Source organism: Amblyomma mixtum, chromosome 9 (assembly GCF_055824585.1).
Source record: "Amblyomma mixtum isolate Tamu chromosome 9, ASM5582458v1, whole genome shotgun sequence".
Lineage (NCBI taxonomy): Eukaryota > Metazoa > Arthropoda > Arachnida > Ixodida > Ixodidae > Amblyomma > Amblyomma mixtum.
In genome coordinates, this window is record NC_143020.1 from 88,532,683 (window position 1) to 88,553,505 (window position 20,823).

Here is a 20,823-nt window from a genome sequence, read left to right on the forward strand (position 1 = left end):
GACGAGAGACTTGTCTTGGTACAGATATCACCACATTTAAGTGATTGGCTGCCTCCCTTGCTGCATTCATGATGTTAGAGAACTCCTCTACAGCGTTTGTCCGGTGGCCGCGAAAAATACGTTGTAGCTCAGTGATGTGGCCATGCACAGAATGGAAGTCCATGGATACACCTTGCAGAATGTTCGTAACTGGTTCGAGCCGAGCGCTGTACTTCGCTACAATATGCAAGCAGACGATGAAAGATGAGCTTGTTGTTGCGCAGTAGAGGATGTGAGCTCGTTGTCTAGTTGCAGCGTTCGAGCATGATTCCGTGGACGCGAGCTGCTCGAGTGCTTCGACTATGGCCACGTAATGCTGAGAGAAGATCCTAATAGACTTGTACTTTGCAGACCATCTTGTCTCACACAGCATCGGAATGTTGGGCACCAATTTTCTCCGGAGCACGCTCTCGCGGAAGAAGTTTATGGTTTGTTTGATTATCCCAATTGTGTTTCGAATTTCAGAGACTTCGTTCAAATCGTTGATGACGAGATTTAGTTTGTGACTTGCACAGTGGAAAAATAGTGCCTTCGGGAACTGTTTTTGTATAATTTTGTTCACTCCAGCTTCTTTTCCAGCCATTGTAGAGCATCCATCGTACCCCTGTCCAACGAGGTTCGAAAGAATCAGCCCGACATTCGTCAAAAGCTTCAAGATTGCCGCGGCGATGCAAGCGGAGTTTAATTGCTCCAGCTCTACAAATCCCAAAAACTGCTCTCGAACGCACACTTCGACTCCCGCCTTGTCAATAAAGCGAACGCCTATAGACATCTGCTCTTTTCCTGAAATATCTGCAGTTTCGTCAGCAAGAACGGAAAAAGCAAACGCTTTGTTAGTTTCGGTAACTATCTGCTCTCTCAGGATGTCGCCACAGATTGTGATGATCTCGTTCTGGACGCGGACAGAAGTGTACTTGGCATTGCCAGCAGAAGAAGCGAAGTGCTCCTGAAGTAGAGTATCTCCAGCTTCTACACGAAAGTCAAGCAGATCATTGAAGACTCCACTATCGGACTGCTTGCCGCGAATCGGCAAGTCATGCGTCGCGCAAAAGACAATGGTGGAAACTATTGGAAATAGTTTCTCACGGTTCCTTTCAACTTGCGCGTGCAGTGCTCTGTTCAGCTGTTGTACAACGGGTAGCTGCTTGCCTTTCATCACATTCATAAAGTTCTGTGGGGCCGTCATTGCCTCCTGGTGCCATTGGGATTTTACGTGATCCCTGCGCGCCTCGTGCATTTTTCTGCAGTTAGTGAAAGCGCGCACGATAAAACTACCTTGAGTACCCCGGTGAACACGCGGAGGAAAAATGATGCAAAAACGACAAAAGGCGCCTTTCGCTGTCGCTGAGTACGCAAGCCAGGGGGCGTAATCTCCCAGCCACTGATGTCGAAAAGGCCTCTTTCCAGGTGTTACATCCTTCTTAAAATCATATGTAACATTTGGCGACCATGGCTTAGTAAGAAGACGTAACTTCAAAAAGTCCGGTATGGCAGTGAGTTTAGCTTTGCCTAGAAACTCTCCTAAGTCATATTCTTGAGGCAAGTTATTTGTTTTCTTGATGTTGTCTCCGGACTTCGATCCCAAGCAAGGAGAAAGGGAATCGTCTCGGCTTACTGCGTGACCGGAGCTCGCTGGTGGAGTTCCTTCCATGGAGACGACGACGTCGGCTACTGTCCGGTGATGAAAGGTTGCATCGCTCTGGTCAAATCCGGACTTGAATCCCAAGAAAGGAGAAATGGAATCATCTCGGCCTGCTGCATCACCTGAACTCACTGTTGACAGAGTCCCTTCCATGGAGTCGACGACATCAGCTACTGTCCGGTGATAAAAGCTTGCATCACTCTGTTCAAATGCTACACCGTTGTCACATGTCACACCAGAATCTGCAGGGGCGCATTTGGATAATGCTTCGTCAGACAACCGCTGACGCTTGAAGAAGCGTCGAATATCCATCATTCGAGACCGCGCGAGACAAAGCTGGCTATGGAGTTCCTCGGGGTTGGTAGTGTTAAAAATATATACACATTGATTGGAAAAACGGTTGAATGCGTACGTTGAAAACAAAAAATGACTATGTATGCAGCGAAAACTTATTTACAAGATAAATGCACGCTCGCAGCTTCATACACCTCGCTCCATCTTGCTCGCGCAACCGCACAGTCGAGTATTTGCACTGTGATGAAGAAGAAGTGCTCGCGCGGCAGCGGGACTGCTCTCGGCGAGCGCGCGCTTCCTGTTGGTGCCGTTGGAACCAGTGCCTGTCGGTGAACGCCGTTCCGCGCTTTGTGCTTTGTGTCGAGCTGTGCTTTGTGCGTTGTACCCGAAAAACCCATTACAAGTGGTGGAGGTGGACTCTGATCCCGTCCTGGAGCTGAGAAACGGCACCGTTACCACCCAAATGCCGAGAAACACATCCCCGCCGCCGTCATCGGTTCCGCCAGCACCTGTTATCTGCGCTGGCATGCCTCGGCAGCGAGACCCAGCTGTCTTCAGCGGCACAGGTGACAGTGATGTCGAAGATTGGCTGGCGTCCTACGAGCGGGTAAGCACGCACAACCGCTGGGACGATACCATGAAGCTTAACAACGTTATTTTCTACCTTGCTGACGTCGCCAACCTGTGGTTCCGCAACCATGAAGCAGACATAACCACCTGGTCGGCTTTCAAAACGAGCTTTGCCGAGGTATTTGGCCGTCCTGGCGTGCGCAAGCTCCGCGCTGAGCAGCGCTTGCGTGAGCGGTCGCAGCAGCCAGGTGAGACGTTCACCAGCTACGTGGAAGACGTCGTAGACCTGTGCAAGCGCGTCAATTCTGAGATGACTGAAGCCGATAAGATCCAGCACATCATGAAAGGCATCGACGAGGACGCCTTTCAGATGCTTCTTGCCAGGCAGCCGGACACCGTTGCCTCCGTCATCAGCTTGTGCCAGAGCTACGAGGAGCTGCGCAAGCAACGCGTCCTCGCTCGTCGCCCTTTGCGGCAGGCCGAGGTACTATCTGCGGATGCCATGGTCGCTGGAGAACCCCAGTTCATGCAAGAGGTGAAGCGGTTTATCCGTGAAGAAGTTGCACGTCAACTCGCGCTCGTGCATGCGCCCCCAGCTCCGTCACCAGCACTTCCGCCGGCCTTTCAGCAGACCATCCAGGCACAGGTCGCAGACGCCCTGCAGATCGCGGATGCCGTGCCACCAGTCCCCCAGCAGGCAGTGGCTGCCCCGCTTACCTACGCCGCCGTCCTGTCTCGCCCGGCTCCTCATACCACGGGCAATTTCTCCGACGCCACAGCAGCTCCGCCGCCCTTGGCACCACGACCTGTCCGGCCGTATCGGGTTCCCGCCCCACCATCGTTGCCGCACATGGCGTCGGCCCCCCTCCCCTACGGTCGCCCATGGCGCACTCGGGACAACAGGCCCATTTGTTTTGCCTGTGGCATTGCCGGACATGTCGCTCGCTACTGCCGCAATCACTCTTATTACCCGCCTACTGACGTCATGACGCACTCAGCATACGGACCTCACACGCAGCGGTACCACATGCAGCCTAGTTCGCCACCATCTGCATTCACCACTGACAACCAGTCCGCAGCGCCGCACCGCTCCCATTCTCCGCGGCGCCGTTCCATCTCTCCGATGCGCCGCCGCGCCAGCCCCAGTGAAGCGGAAAACTAGTGAGCGCAGTTCACGAGGCAAGAGCTGCGCCTTCGGCGAACTTTACAAGGCCTCTGACGTCCCCCGCCAATGTCGTTGATGTAGTAGTAGACGGTGTTGCGACGTGTGCCTTGATAGACACCGGAGCAGCCGTATCAGTTATAGACGCGAAATTTTGCCGCCGCATCAAGAAAGTTTTGACGCCATTCCCTGGTATTTTACTGCGTACTGCTGACGCCCAGCAAATTCAGCCGCTCGCCGCTTGCACTGCACGAGTTGCTATCCAAGACGTCATCTACGCAATTGAGTTTGTGGTACTCTCCTCCTGCTCGCATGACGTCATTCTTGGGTGGGACTTTCTGTCGGACCACTCTGCTGTCGTCGACTGCGCCCGTGCTGAAGTCACACTCTATGTCCTACCCGACGACTCCACTGCCGAAACCGCTGAGTATCCGGACAAACTTCTCCTTTCCCATGATGTTGAACTTCCTGCTTCCTCGTCCGTTGTAGTCTCCCTGTCCTGTATCTCTCCAGCCGACCCACCCGACACAGCTGTACTCTTTACTCCCTCGGAATTGTTCGTTCGCCGCAGGAACCTACCGCTTCCCTTCGCTGTCCTCACAATGACTTCTGGCACCGCAACCATGCTCATCAGCAATCATCTGCCCACTCCTTTGACTCTGCTTCGTGGTGAATGCATTGGTTACGTAGCATCGGCTGAACTTCTACAAGTCGTTGACGACGCCCAGGCCGCTCCTACACCGTCGCTCAATGCTCTCACTCCGGCTCCCCTGTCACACCGACCACCCTCTGACGTTCTGTACAGTGCTATCGATGGAGACCTTCATTCGGCGTGCCGTGACCAGCTGTTCGCCCTTTTGTGCGAATTTCGTTCGTCTTTTGATGCGTGCCAAACTCCACTCGGTCGTGCTTCCGCTGTCACCCATACCATCGATACTGGCACCCATCCTCCTCTGCGCCAGCGACCATATCGCGTGTCAGCTTCGGAGCGTCGCGTCATCACCGAGCAAGTCGACGACATGCTGGAGCGCGGGATTATACAGCCCTCGAAGAGCCCACGGTCTTCCCCAGTCGTTCTCGTTCGAAAGAAAGACGGCTCTATTCGATTTTGCGTGGATTATCGACGGCTGAACACTGCAACCCGGAAAGACGTTTATCCTCTGCCGCGCATAGATGACGCCCTCGATTGCCTACAAGGAGCAGAATTTTTTTCGTCACTCGATCTGAGATCTGGTTATTGGCAAATACCCATGGCCGACGATGATCGCGCAAAAACAGCATTCGTCACGCCTGATGGGTTATATGAGTTTAACGTCATGCCATTTGGGCTTTGCAATGCCCCTGCTACATTCGAAAGAATGATGGACAATGTCCTGCGGGGCCTACGCTGGAAGACGTGCCTCTGCTACCTTGACGACGTCGTCGTGTTTTCGGCCGACTTTTCGACGCATCTGACTCGCCTGTGCCAAGTGCTCACTTGTCTCACCACCGCAGGGCTGCAATTAAATTTGAAAAAGTGCCATTTCGGAGCTCGCCAACTGACCATCCTCGGTCACGTCGTCTCTAAACACGGCATCCTTCCGGATCCCGCAAAACTTCGTGCGGTCGCCGAATTTCCGAAGCCGTCCACGCCCAAAGAACTGCGGAGTTTCATCGGTCTATGCTCATATTTTCGCCGCTTCATCCGGAATTTCGCCACCATCATTTCACCTTTGACGCGACTTCAAGCCCAAAATTCCTTGTCGTCGTGGTGCTCCAAATGTGATGATGCTTTCGCTACAATGCGCCGGCTCCTTACTTCACCACCCATACTTCGCCATTACGACCCGGACGCTCCGACCGAGATCCACACGGATGCAAGTGGCATTGGCATTGGTGCTGTGCTGGCCCAACGGAAGCCTGGGTTTCATGAATATGTCGTCGCCTATGCCAGCCGCACACTTTCTAAAGCCGAGATCAATTACTCCGTGTCCGAAAAAGAATGTTTGGCCATTTTGTGGGCAATAACCAAATTTCGACCATATCTCTACGGCCGCCCCTTCGACGTAGTCACCGACCACCATGCTTTATGCTGGCTTTCGTCCTTGAAGGATCCATCCGGCCGACTTGGTCGTTGGGCACTGCGACTTCAGGAGTACGACATTCGAGTCATCTACCGTTCCGGACGCAAGCACTCTGACGCCGATGCCCTCTCCCGCTCACCGCTACTTGCCAACGATGCGACAATCTCTAGCATTGACCCCGTGCTCTCTTCGTTACGCCCTCCAAACATGCATCTGGAGCAGCGCAAAGACGCCTGGATAACCTCTCTCGTGCACCTCCTCTCCGGCCGCACTACGTCAGCGCCCTCCCGCTCCCTTCGACGTCAAGCCCGCCATTTCACTTTGCAAGACGGTCTTCTTTATCGCGGGAATTACATGCCAGATGGTCGAAAATGGCTGCTTGTCATACCTCGCCACTTACGTGCTGAAGTCTGCGCATCTTTTCATGCCGAACCCCAGAACGCCCATGCTGGTCTTTTAAAAACATACACGCGCCTTCGGCACCGGTACTACTGGCGCGGCATGTATACCTTTCTACGAAAGTATATTCGCTCATGCCTTGACTGCCAACGCCGCAAGTCACCACCGCAGCGCCTTTCCGGGCCATTGCAGCCTTTACCTTGTCCTGCCCGTCCGTTTGATCGTGTGGGCATCGACCTTTATGGGCCTCTGCCGCCTTCTACTGCTGGTCACCGCTGGATTGTCGTCGCTGTCGACCATCTTACGCGCTATGCCGAGACGTCCGCTCTTTCGACGGCTACAGCCAGAGAAGTCGCTTTCTTCATTCTTCGCAACCTCGTTCTTCGCCACGGTGCTCCCCGCGAGCTTCTCAGCGATCGCGGCCGCGTGTTTTTATCCGACGTTGTTCAGGCGCTTCTACAAGAATGTCGCGTAGTTCACAGAACAAGCACGGCGTACCATCCTCAGACGAACGGGCTGACCGAAAGGTTTAATCGGACGCTCGGTGACATGCTCGCTATGTATGTCACTCCCGACCACTCTAACTGGGACCTCGTACTCCCATTTGTGACGTACGCCTACAATACCGCCGTCCAGTCTACTACAGGGTTTTCGCCATTTTTCCTCCTTTATGGACGCGAACCTACCTGCTTGATTGACACCATTCTCCCCTACCATCCTGACGCATCTGACTGCTCGCCTGCTTCTGAAATCGCCAAGTACGCCGAAGAATGCCGCCAACTAGCCCGATCCCTCACGTCTGACGACCAACATCGTCAGAAAGAACGGCGTGGTTCTGGTCAACCCTTTGCCCACCTACCCGCCGGCTCCCTTGTTTGGCTCTGGGTCCCTTCTGGTCCTCCTGGCCTGTCGTCCAAGTTCCTCACAAAATATCACGGCCCCTACCGTGTTGTCTGTCAGAGTTCCCCCGTGAACTACGTTGTGGAACCTTTGACACCCTCCTCTGACCACCGCCGCCGTGGCCGTGAAACCGTTCACATCAGCCGCCTCAAGCCCTACCACGAACCCGTGATGTGTACCACGCCGTGAGTCGCCAGGATGGCTCCTCCTTCGCCGGGGGCCATTGTGATGAAGTGCTCGCGCGGCAGCGGGACTGCTCTCGGCGAGCGCGCGCTTCCTGTTGGTGCCGTTGGAACCAGTGCCTGTCGGTGAACGCCGTTCCGCGCTTTGTGCTTTGTGTCGAGCTGTGCTTTGTGCGTTGTACCCGAAAAACCCATTACAGCACACACACTACTCGCCGCTCGTCGTTTTCTCGTCCGCTGTCTTGGTTGTTCTCAGCTTCGTTGACAACCGGCCACTAAAAACACCGAAGCACAAACAAAGAGGCGCGCACACGCAAGGAACGCCGCGCGACTTCCGAGGGGAAGGGACACTCGCCACTCCGGTCGGAAAATTTGTTTTGTGTGTTTTTATGGGGTTCAGAGCCCCAAAACGACTCAGGCTATGAGGGACGGAGTAGTACAGAGTTCCGGATAATGTCGACCACCTGGGTCTCTTTACCATGCACTGACATCGCACAGTACATGGGCGCTGTTGGGATTTGAGGCCCAGCCAGAGGTGACAGGCGAGCCAGGCAGGCGCCATCGGGCTGGCTTGACCAAAGGCGCTGGTTTCCAGAGAAGACGCAAGGAACGCTGGTGTGGGGGCGCCTCTGGAGACTGCGTCGCCGTGAACAAAAGCAGCTAATCCCCTTTGCCGAAAATTCTGAAAGCGGCGCTTGTACCGAACTGCGCTCTCCCGTGGATCGGAGGAGACAGCGAGCGGCGGCGGCGCCAACTCATCGCCCGCTTGCCCCTGTGCAGTCCGACAAAGCGGGGATGGACACGGCTGATTTGTCCCTCCCTCCTGAAGAATTCATCGGTGGCCGGGGTGTGCACTGTCTGCCTCCGTGTCGCTATCTCTCTAGAGATCAAAGAAACAGGCACACATCTCAAGACGGCTCGAAACACATGCTCGCCGGTGCCGCTGTATGTCTGCAACGACGCGTCCCCGGACGCGGCACTTCGCAGATGTGACCCAAAGCGTGGAAGCGGGGCCGCTTTTACTCTTTTGGCTGAGCGCACCGCCGCCCCTGACGTGCGGCCATCACTCACGGTTCGAGTGAGTGATTTTCCAGGGGGGTGCAGCCGCCCCCCCTTGCCCCCCCCCTCCGGACGCCCATGCTGACACGGTGTGCTGAGTGCAAGCCTTTTCCGCGCCTACTACTCATAGTTTGTACCGCCTTATAGGGGCCGCCATGTTTGGGTCCAGAAAGCTCAACGGAAGCCTCGGAGTTTTCTCATAAGTCGGATCCAATTTAAGTCTGCAGCGAAGTTCTGGCCGCATTCAGGGCTGCCACACAGAATTCTTCCCCAGCTAAAAAAATAGTGCATTGTTAAAACTTCTCTTGTTACTTAACCAAGCAGCTAATCACAAAAAAAATTTATAAGCTTTAGAAGAATTTTGGCGCGTGGCTAGTTTAATAATGTCAGACACTAAAAAGCTTATTTGGTTTAGTGTTGTGATTGGACAGAGGTGTAATACAAGACACCCTGGACCATGCCCCAGTGTTAACTGTTTTTTTTTAAAGTTGTTTCAATAGTTATATCCTACCACACTCCTCATAACGCCAAGCGGTCCCAGCGTGCACAGTGGAAACCAGCCTGTGGGCTCAAAGGAAGCACCTATGACGTCACGTGGAAGCCATCTTTAGTGTCATGCAAGGAACTCTGCTTTATTCTGTCACTGAACTGAACTAGTACAACTGGAATCGCGTCCACTCCTGCGCATGGCTATACCTGTCCAGGTATCGCTAACGGTCAATCTCAGACAGAATATTGTAACCGTCAGAGAGCTCTAGCGAGATTCTAGCGAGAGAGTTCTATACCACCACGCAGAGAAAACCGACTGGAAAACATCCTGGCTAACTAATCCAGATTTTCGGCCCGCCCGTGATGACGCCTGGCGTCCCACTGTTTGTAAAAAGTGCGAGATCGTCTACCGGTAACCATATAGTCTTTCAGCACATTTAACGCGATATACGGTATATATACAGGGTGTTTCACCTAAGACTTTCTGCAATTTTTAAAAATAAGCTATTTGAATTAGATGCGCGCTTTTTATGGCATAGCATTGTCAGTGGTGTAGTACATCATAATGCAGCTAAGACGTGCTAACAGCAGGCTTGTTAACCAATATTTAATAGTTAACTTTTAAACTATTACCCTCGGGCTCCTTAATTATTGAGAGGCGTGTAGCCCATCGTAAGTAATGTCCATATCCGTTTTTAGAATTTCGAGAACGCGATTATCCTCGGCGTTGTGGCCCAACAAATTTTGGCTATTTCGACGAGTTAGGCTCACTGGAGAGGGAGAGGTTGCTTTGCCTGCAAGCTTCTCAAACCGCATGTATTTTGACGCGATGTAGGCGAAATTTGTTGGGCCACAGCGCCGAGGATAATCGCGTTCTCGAAATTCTAAAAACGGATATGGACATTACTTTCGGTGGACTGCATGCCTCTCAATAATTAAGGAGCCCAACGGTAATAGTTTAAAAGTTAACTATTAAATATTGGTTAACAAGCCTGCTAGTTAGCACGTCTTAGCTGCATTATGATGTCTACACCACTGACAATGCTATGCCATATAAAGCGCGCATCTAATTCAAATAGCTTATTTTTAAAAATTGCAGAAAGTCTTAGGTGAAACACCCTGTATAGTGAAAGGTCCAGTTCGGCGGAAGATCCGGCGTTGGCGTGACTGGGAAATCCTGATTGGTCGAAATGGTAGTGATGTAGAAAAATATATCGCTAAGAAGAAAAAAGGTGGTCAAGCGAGATCGAAGCGCTCTCCTTTGAGTCGGGAGCCGACGCTCAACCTCAACTCCACTGAGGACATTTTTTTTCCCGTTCGCCTAATGGGATGAATGGAGACGTGGTACGAGCACCTCACACCGCATAGTAGGAGAATCAGATTACTGGAACACTTAATTAAGGTCACTGATTAGCGGCACCAATTTATATACACAATGATGTGTAATAAAGCAATATGTTGGCAACAAGCTTTCCCTCAAGTCACAGTCCAGCCTACCTACTTTTGCTCATCGCCGCTACATTGCTAGTTTATGTTTGTTTCACAAGTTTGTTTACTCTGAGCTACGACAGGAACCCTACATCTGCGCACTACCACCACGCATCTCCCTCCGCATCGGCCATCAGCAGCAAGTGTCACGACCTCGCGCCCGCACCACTACATTCTCTTAGTCATTCTTCCCCGTACTGCGAACGACTGGAACGGCCTTCCGCAAGATCTTGCTGCTAACACATGCCAATCTTTGTTCCTGGAGAGAATCGCGCGTGCCCTTGCTCAGTGAAAATCTTATATTTGTATAACTTACTTAGAACTTATCTGTTACTTATTCTGTTTTTCATTTCTGTGTGCCCCACCCCTTATGTAATGCCCTCTAACGAGGGCCTTTAAGGTATTAAAGTGAGGTGAAATGATGTCTGCGAAAGGGTGTGCCAGGAGACTCAAGCGACGGTAGGAACCCTTTAACACTATCGCGTAAGGTGAACTTAGGTATCCCCCACGTGTTTTCGCACTTTTTTCTTCCTCAATTTTGCTTTCGTTACTTTCGATAATGCCAGCCCCTCCCCATCCCCCCATCGTCATTTGTCTCGAACGTTTTGCTAGCACTGCGCCCAAGCAGTTCGATATGCGTCGACGGTTGCACAAACGCTTGCTGCTCGCGAAAAAACTAGCGCGGCGAACTGTTCGCCATTTTTGCCGGGAATGTCTGGCGAAAATGGTGGACCAGGAGGCCTGGCGCATGCACAGAACGCTTCTGGAAATAGGTCCATTAAACTACAGCCTCCACTGCGGCAGGCCTCATATATCTATTGAGGTGTGTATAGCACGCAAAATAACTCATAGCAAGTATTTTTGCTGCAAGCGCTTTATGTCTTTGCACATGCTACCCGCCCGCAAAAAAAAAAAAAAAGAAAGAAAGCTCTCAGTCAAGCGTCTATAATAAGAATACAACATTCAAGTGGTTAGCATAGCGTGAGACTAAGGCATACATAGAAACGGTCATTGCCTAAATTTCCCTCGCGTGTGGTAAGATCATTTGGGTTGCACGTGCTTGTTGCTGTACCGATGTGCCAACTTACAGGTCGCTGTTCGGGCGCCGGTAGAAGCAATTTCCCTTCCCTGAATAATGCAGTTGCTTCCGTCACCTCAGTATTACTGACGCGTCTCGTGTCAACAACAAACCTCTCTTTAAGATTGAGTGTTTTCGCGTTTAAATGTCAAAATCGATCGCCAAAGCACTAGAGTTAATAACCTCTGAAACAAACATCGCCGGAGTTTATGTACTGGGTATACAGAACCAACGTCTTCAAACTGGCACTCTTTCTTTGCGACAAATTTCTCTTTTACAGTAGCCCCCGCGGTGGCTCAGTGTTTATGGCGCTCGGCTGCTGACCCGAAAGACGTGGGCTCGATCCCGGGCAGGGCGGTCGAATTTCGATGGAGGCGAAATTCTAGCGGCTTGTGTACTGTTCGATGTCAGTCAGTGCACGTTAAATAACCTCGGGTGGTCGAAATTTCCGGAGCCGTCCAGCACGGCGTCTCCCATAGCTTTAGTCGCTTTGGGTTATTAAACCGTCATAAACTAAACTTAACAATGCTGAACTGAACTAAAAAAAGTAGTCCGTTGTTAAAATTTTTACCGTTACTGACACAAGAAGATAACGACCGGATGAAATTAAGAGCTGAAGCATTTTGATGCATCTGGTTTGTTTACCCCAGTCAAGCATCAAAAAGCTGATTTCGTTTTCTTTTCTGATTGGCTAGCGTAATAATACAGGGTGCCGTGGAACATTGTGTTACCTACTGCTGTTTTTTAACGTTCTGTATCCTACTATAGCAGTAGCCAGTGAAGCTTTAAATCAGGATTGATCAACTTGCACAAAAATTTGGCATGGAAATAATGCTTTTTTTCTTGCGAGTACATATACCTATATTTAAACTGACATTAGCGTGATGTGCATGGTTCAGAGCATAGAACGTGCTTTTATTATTCACGGCTTTTTGCACATCAGCTACGAAGGACTCCGTACAGAAGGAAATTGCATTTATCTCGGCTATCGTATGCACTATAACGTGGACCGGAATACCAATGCTCCACGTTTAGTATATTTGGTCCCACGTGTTCTATACACCGAGGTCTCTGGGCCGACGTGGCTCTCATACATAGCTTGATTCAACTCAAGAACGCAGCGGCATACCCCTTAAGCGATGTCCTCCTGCCAATGCCTGGCGTCTACTTATGGTCATGACGTCGGGCTTAATACCCCTGCGCCTGCTAACTTTACAACGCGGTGGCTTGCAGGTGAAAAGGAATTAACCACGAAGTCACGAGAACAGGTCGATGCTATTAGCTAGCTCAAGGGTCTGCACTGAGGGACATTCTCCGCTGCATTCTTGAGTTGTATTAGACTAGCGCCATGCCTTAATGTCACGCTCGCATGTAGAATGCAGTGACCAAATATATACTCCATCAATTGAAATCGCAGACAACTTTACAACGCGGGGGCTTGCAGATGAAAAGGAATTTTAACCACGACGTCACGAGAACAGTTCGATGCCATTAGCCGAAGGGCCTGTACTGAGGGACATTCTCCGCTGCATTCGTGAGTTGTATTAGACTAGCGCCATGCCTTAATGTCACGCTCGCATGTAGAATGCAGTAACCAAATATACACGCCACCAATTGAAATCCCAGATAACTTCTGCGCGAGGCTTAGTAGGCGTCCGCATCTGCGGCTCACACGCTGGTGAAGCCTGCTTATTGCAGTGGTCGCATTAAGCAGGCTGCGGCCCTGTTGCGAGGAGGTTGGGCTGGCACCATAGAGGATCTCGCGAGACGGAAATCTTTCATGCGGTGAGTGCAATCCGTGATGGTAATGTAGCGAACTGTGCTTGCCTTCTACATCCCGTCAAATATGCATCCTGGTTGTGGAGATAGGCCGACCGGGTATTCACGGATTGCACTGCCGTGAAGGGAAGGACTCCAGATATCGGTGAGTGCCTCTGTGGGTGGGTACTTACGGAGCTTACTAAGTTCGTAGTTACGGAGTTGGTACTCCAACTACATTTCGGCCGCATCGTGTCGCGTGTGGGTTGACGTTCTTCGAATACACAGTTAGTCGAGGATTCACCGTTAAAAGCTTTTACTCTTTAGGTGTTTCTTTACCGCTGTAACCACCCTTTTAGGCGAGCTGTCAACTTTCCCCATTTATAACGTACTTCTTATACATACTGTTCATTCCTACTGATATAAATGACTGTATGCTATGCACTGATCGGGACTAGAGTACGACAAAGTATACATGGGAGAATTCGTTTCGGAGCTATTTGGTGGAACATGACCAGAACTACAACCGAAAAATAAACACCACACAGCCTCGTGTACGTCCCTTCTTCCTGTGTCAGCCTCGTGTACGTCCTTTCATTCCTGTGTGGTGTTTATTTGTCGGCGTCTGGTCATGGTTATATATGGGATAATGAAGAATAAAGGGCTAGCTCAGTCTGGTAAAAAGCGTCTCGAGGTGTGAAAATCATGCAAAAGCGTTTCTTCTGAGCGATTTTTTTTTTTCAATTCAGTATTCGGCGGGCGAATTTTGAAAACAGCTTCTATACTTAAAAGAAAAAGCCAGATGTGTAGACTGTAGGTGCCGGAGAAAAACTGGTTTAGATTTCTTGATTTCCGCTGCATAAAAAAAACAACAACTGAAACCTTAAAACTGAAAAAAAAATAAGAAAAAAGTTGCTTTAAGCTTTGCTTTAAGTTAAGCTTTAAGTTGCTTTAAGTTAAGCTTTAAGTTGCTTTAAGTTAAGCTTTGCTTTAAGGGTATGACGCGATAGCTTTATTGTGTTAAGGTCATATATAAAGAATTGCTCATTCTCTACTTAAAATTCATAGATAGCTGGGAGAACTCACATCACTCCTGGCGCAGTGATGCAGCGGTTAAGCGTTGCGCCACTGCCCTGCGATGACAGGTGCTGCCACCTGTTGGGCCTCGTTCGACCCAGATTGCTCTTCCCGAGCAACCTCTCGCGACCAAAAGTTAATTTAGCTGCCACCCGCCACGGCGGGCAGTTTGCTCAAAATCCGGTGGGCAGGTTATGATGACGCCACAATGTCACGTGACCTAGGTGGTCCAACTAGGTTGCTTCTCCGCGGATGTTTGGTGGATTTTTTGTTCGTGGTCAACGACGCCGACAACGGACGCTGACGACGACGCCAACGACGGACGCCGGGTTTTCTGCGACACTAACGCCACCGCGTTAACACAAGGAAACAAAGGAGCTTGGCCTGCCATATGTTGCTAGTTTTTCTCAGAGAGATGGCGCCACAAGGCCACGTGACCTAGTGTTTGGGTTTAGGTTTATTGGGGTTTAACGTCCCGAAGCAACTCAGACTATGAGGAACGCCGTAGTGAAGGGCTCCGGAAATTTCGACCACTTGGGGTTCTTTAACGTGCACTGACATCGCACAGCACACGGGCCTCTAGAATTTCGCCTTCATCGAAATTCAGCCGCCGCGGTCGGGATCGCACCCGCGTCTTTCTGATCAGCAGCCGAGCGCCATAACCACTGAGCCACCGCGGCGGGGCAAGAAATCCACCGCGGCGGGGCAAGAGTGTGCTCACCTGTACCCTAGGCGAATTTTTCGTGGATTTCTTGCTCATGGTCAACGACGTTGACACTGACGCCGGATTTTCAGCTACACAAGCTCCTTAAAACTATAGCGTTAAAATCATGTCTCGGCATTCTGTGAGGAAAACGTTTTTTTTTGTATAGCAGGAAATGCGGACATTATAGCATACAGGAAGAAGATTGCCGCATGGGTTACAAAATTCGCCAGAAACCGCTGTGAGTGACAGCGGGTGTTTTTTTAGAAGAAAATATAGAAAAGAATCTCACGGAACTTTGTTCACGCTCCTTTCGTGGTTCAAAAGCTCTAGTAAACCCTTCCGTATGGAATGGAAATCTTGTCCGCACATACCGAACTGATCCGGTGTGAAAACAGCCGGCAGCTCCGACAAACGTGGCCTACGAATCGGATTAAGCAAAGTCCGCACGGCTGTCAAAATAGCGCTTGTGGCGATTCCGCTGTAGCGGCAGTAAAGCTGTAACAAATAGGTCTCCTGTGTTAAGAGGAAAAGAATTTGAAACAGAGTGCAGGTCTCAAATGTGGATATAAGCTTGAAGAAGTATATCCGAGCTGTTTGAGGATAAAGGAAGTCAGCATGGCAGTCAATCGTCGCAGTGGCGGTTCTAGAGGATTTCCCCTGAACGATCACGAGGCTATAAAAAAAATTATCATGCTTCCTCGGTCCAACGACAGACCGAAAGTTCCAAGTATATAAGCTTGAATTCGGAAAGTGGGTTGTTTTATAATCCCGAGACACTGCGTAAGGAACTTGGTAGGAGTTGAACCGTCTTTACTTCCTGAAGGATACTAGTACACTAAATGCTGTTAATGTTTATGTGACGTTATCTCAACTTGCTCAAAAACTTTGTCGTTGCAGATAGATGCAATTTCATTGCTCAGACCATTCCGGACTTTGGATGTATCTTTTCGTAACTATATTAGGCAGGGAATATAGCAATCTTAAACCTAATAATGTGAATGCTATAAGTTCTGTTCAAAATTGCATAAATTTGTTGGTTATCGCAACGGCACATTAAAGGTCGCTCCATGGCTTTCCTGTAGAATAACGCATTCAAAATGTACAGAGTATTTTCAGATGGAGATGTACGGTATAAAATGGCTTTGAGAAGAACGGAACGGTGGTTTAAGTTTGAGCATAATGTTGAACGTTCTTGCTTTTTCTCGAATAAGTAATAAACAACATCCCCAAAAATGTTTCATGTGAACAACAGTAAGCATATACATCCTGTTTCGAAACGCACTGCCTAGGAGAGATTAATCTTAACCCCGAATCCCGGAAGCATCGTGGAACTGTACTTGACTAAACTTATTACCCAGAAGAAACAATTACCAGTCAAGTAACTGTGTCCGGAAGGACGCAACATTTGCCATTTTTAAAAGTTCTTTTGACAGAACTACAATAAATGTTCCTCGTGCGCGGGTTAATTACAACACCGGTACGGCATTTGTCGTTCGACTTACGAAAAGAGATCTGCCTCGCTTTGTTCCTTTTTTATGTTTCTGCAAAAACTTGGCCGTACTTCATTACTGTCCTCCCCAGACGTGCCTGAATTTCCGCTTTCCCAGGCTTCTAGTTAAGCCTTGTGCGCGTGCACAATTAGCATATTCGTAAGCAACATATTACGCATGCTTACAACGAGCCAGAATGTACGATTCGAGCGTTGGAACGAAAAGCCGCTGAGCGCTCAACAACACAAATTTATGAGCATACCTTTAAAAGAATGTACCCACGCTGGCTCACTGGATACGCTAATTACGATGGGCTATGTCGCGCCTGATCTGGAGCTTAATCTCGCACAAACAAGGCACGGAGTGCGACTGTTTTTGTGCCTCTATGCTTATGGACAGTATTTCCTGCAACGGAACTTTCCTCACGCAGAACATAAGCAGTATGAAACTGGAGCGCACGCATTAATGAGCAAACGAAAGAATTCATGCTTTACTTAACTGCTAATTAAGCGCGGTGTGCTCCCTTCAGTTTGTGCGTCGCCGTCCCCTGATTATAAAGAATGCATACGAGGTATAAGCTATGGGCGGTGTAATCTGGCTTTAGAAGGTTCGATAAAACACGAGTGAACAGGAACTGTGCATACCTCTCGTTTGCTGTTATCCCCAAGGAAACCGCGGGTGGTGAGTATGAAGAGAGTATCACACGTACAATATAGTAGTCTAATAATTATTCTTCCCGGGAGACAGCAAAACAAATTTGGAGACGATCATACAGTACGATGCGGCATTTCTACGTCAGCAGTATGCTTTTAACTTGAGCCTTTTCATATCCGTTCTTTAATATTTGCGTTTTAACTGCGTCTTTACGGTTTAACTTTTAACGAGAAATGCGACGATTTCGCGTTCCTCGTGCTTCCGCTAGGGGCGCTTAGCTGCCCGCATCCTCTTCTTTCTTTCCTTTCGCGCCCTGTCGCTCGCTCCGAGGGAGGAAACTCCGATGCGAGCGCTAGTTCCTCTCGCTCCCGCTAGGGGTGCATTGCGGCGCGTCCTTTCTCTCTCTTTCTGCTTTCCTTCTCGCCTTTTCCTCTCTCACTCTTCTCCTCCGGCCACAACGCCCACAACAGCGTGCATCTGCGGAAACGTGGGCTATACTACTATACTATTAACGCACCAAAAGGAAGAAACGGTAACTTGGTTTAGTCTGCTCGGTGTGTGCTTGGTTACAGCAAGCTAGGAACCGGGGCTTCATCTCTAATTGCTCTAATAGGATTTTCTTTGCAAGTGTAGTCTGAACCAGAAGAAAATAATCTCGGTATTATGCACTGAGTACTGCGACGTGGAGTCGATGGCTTATGCTTTTGGCAAAAACGTGAAATAAGCGAATAGGTTCTCATTTAGTGGTCTTCCAACATAAGGCTTAAAAGGCCACTTGAGCTTAAGCCTATACCGCGTAAAGTTTAAGATACTAGGAGAATACCTAACGGCACCACCGGAAGTACAGGCCGGAGATTATAGTTTTAATTTCTCAATTTTTTTTCTATTGCCTCTTTTCCTAAAAAAAGGGATGAGTCCTTGACAAACGTAAATGGTCTGGAGCAGACCAGGCAGCAAACAAACAAGAACATATGATTTTTTTTTGTTCATTGCGAGTTCATGCGGGCTTGAGGCCTGTACGGCTAGAACAATTAAAATTTGGCTTATGTGGGCATGTTGTGGACAAAATAAGACAGAAATCACGTTCTTATTTTATTTTTCAGGAAAAACTCGTTAGATCGGGTTGGGTGGCCAAGTTTCAATATTTCGGGATGGTAGGAACATTAAACCCATGGGTACCTGCTGGGGAGTCAAAATTCATTCGTTAAATCGGGAATTTCGTAAAATCGGGTTTTGTTCGATAGAGTTTTAATTATATTGACCCACGGAAACAAGGGCAAACCTCACTGTGCTTGGCCTGAAGGTACAGGAATACAGCTCAGGAATAGACATGCGACGTACAAAGTCCATGCGAAACCGCAAGCGTTCCCGCATGCGGATGGCCTCCGGAAGGTGGCGCCACGCTTCACTTCCGTTTTAGAACCGTGCTTCGTTTATTCTTTTTAATAGGATAGCATTGGCAGCATCATGGAGCCAAAATGCGTGGTCAGTCATAGAATGCACCGACTGGCAGGTGGTGACTCCATCAGACCGGACGTGACGTCAATTCCGATAAAGGTATGCTATCGCACACCCTAGTGCGCATGACTGTGTGCACTCATGTGGATGTGGTATATGCTGTCATGCGCGTGGTCATAAATATACACTCGTGCAATATCCCGTTGATGTTTGTCGGCACTGCGTGAAAGTGCTCATAAATCTTCACGCGAGAAGAAACCCTCCATTTCGAGCCAAGAAATGTAGCGATATTCACGTCTTCTGAATGCCTTGTTCAGTGTATACACTGCAAACCACTGCTTTGGTGCCGACGACTCAGTACATCGACCTTTGCAGTAGCGGCAAGAAGGACCTTAAGCGCCTTGGTCCCAGAGCTCACTGAACGAAATGATTTCCGAAAGTTGGCACTATACGTCTCGGTGAATCTGAACTGCGCTGTTGGATTGCGCAGTATACAGTTTTGATCGTACGAAGTTAAGAAACGCGGCAATCAGGCGTACGTCTTCAGTTGCCTCATATTTATGAGAACTTCGAGAGCCTTCGAACTTTTATAGCAAGGAAAATACGTCATGTAATTTTAACAAGATCAACACGCAGGGCCATCGGCTTCGCTACACATGATATGAGATCAATCCACCTCACACAACGGGCAGCTTTGAAATCATGGTGGGATGTTTTATATCTGCTGCACCCTGTGTTAGATCTGCTAAGCACATTATATTCACACATGAAAGTACGTGTAGGCACATTGCGAAGTGTAATATGGGGTTATGATTCCAAACCGTATGAACGTATAAGTGTATAATGCGCCTTCATGTGGCCTCCGTCATTCACCGCCATTTAGAAAACAACTATAAAAATCTTTTTCTGAAGCAGGGTTTTGGTCTCAATGATTAATGAATGCTTTGATCGTTCGCCGACCACCGAACGGCTTTGTTCTGCAAAGTTAAGCCTTTTTTTTTACCAGCGCCCTGCGCGATCGCTGTCAAAAGCTCGCCAAGCGACCATCTCGTGTTTAAATAATCGCATCCACTGACGCAATGCAGATCCAAACTCAAAGTCTAAGTACGGCTGCTCGCCCCCCCCCCCCCCCCCTATGCTCGCGATTGGTGCCCATCAGTTTATACATAAAAAAAAGAGAATACACTCATCTGACGTCAGCCCAGGGAACACAGAGCACGAAATACGAATATATAGATGGTATAAACTATAAAACATGCCCTGGCTCACAGCTAATTAAGCTTTCTTTTAACGCAACGGAAAAAAAGAGACATTTATCAGGCACCAAGAAAGCAAGACCTGAAATGCCAAGTGCTAAATAAAAAAAACGACAAGTAAAACACGAAAGACCAACGTTTGTCGTGCAGAGCCCGGGAATGCTAAATTAATCGAAATTCATGATGTGTCAACTAGATAGATGGCTGCCCGATGCACTCATCCTCATGCTGTGCGATACGAAAAGCTTGAATCTTACTCGGTTTAATTATTTATATATGCATAAATCTCACAGGCCTTAGTCACAGGGGCAACATGTAAGTGATGCAGTACGCAAATATACACTCAAAAAGGTGAGATAACAAACAACTGCACGGCATAAGTAAAATAATCTTGCAGGTCCGAATAAGAGATTAAGTTCAAAAATAATAATAAGAAATCAATATTCACATGAAACCATCCGCCACGGTGCGTAAATCGATGCATTAAATATTTATGGTTGGTTTTATGGGCTTTAACGTCCCAAAGTGACTCAGGCTATGATAGACGCCGTAGGGGAAGACTGGGTAATATCGACCAGCCGGGATTCATTAACGGGCACTGCCATCGCACATCACACGGGTCTCTAGCATTTCGCCTCCCTCGAAATGAGACCGCCGTCGTCGGGATCGAACCCGCGTCTTTCGAGTCAGCAGCCGAGCGCCATAACCACTGAGCCCAAAAATATATATTGCGCTCCCAAAGGCGCACACGGATATGCCGGTCAGATCGAGCGCCATAACCACAGATGCAAAAAATATTTCTCACGCTCCCAAAGACGCGCACTGATATATTGGCCAAACTGACCAACGTATACAGTCCCGAACAAACACACACACTCACACACACAAGACAAAAATTGCGAGGACACTTCGGCAACTAAAGTGTTGAGAGGCGAAAGCCGAGGACACTATGCCGCGACGACTTCCGGTGGATGTAACGTCACACCGTTCCCGTGGCTTATACGTCTTTCGGGGATCTTAAGTGTTAATGACGCTTAATTAAACATTTTTCCATCTAAT

The 20,823-nt window shown here is 49.1% G+C and overlaps 2 protein-coding genes across 5 annotated transcripts in view; one reads left to right on the forward strand and one right to left on the reverse strand.

Annotated features, from left to right (window-relative positions):
* Positions 1 to 20,823, reverse strand: part of LOC149330050 (5'-3' exonuclease PLD3-like) — a 115,953-nt gene that overhangs the window by 33,945 nt on the left and 61,185 nt on the right. The window lies entirely within an intron of this gene.
* On the forward strand, positions 2,230 to 3,707 carry LOC149330051 (uncharacterized). Its single transcript, XM_089561230.1, has one exon. The coding sequence runs from the start codon at positions 2,439 to 2,441 to the stop codon at positions 3,705 to 3,707; it is 1,269 nt and encodes a 422-aa protein (XP_089417356.1). The 5' UTR covers positions 2,230 to 2,438.

Coding starts and splice junctions, on each gene's coding strand:
- LOC149330051 (XM_089561230.1), top strand. CDS start 2,439: ATGCCGAGAAACACATCCCCGCCGCCGTCATCGGTTCCGCCAGCACCT.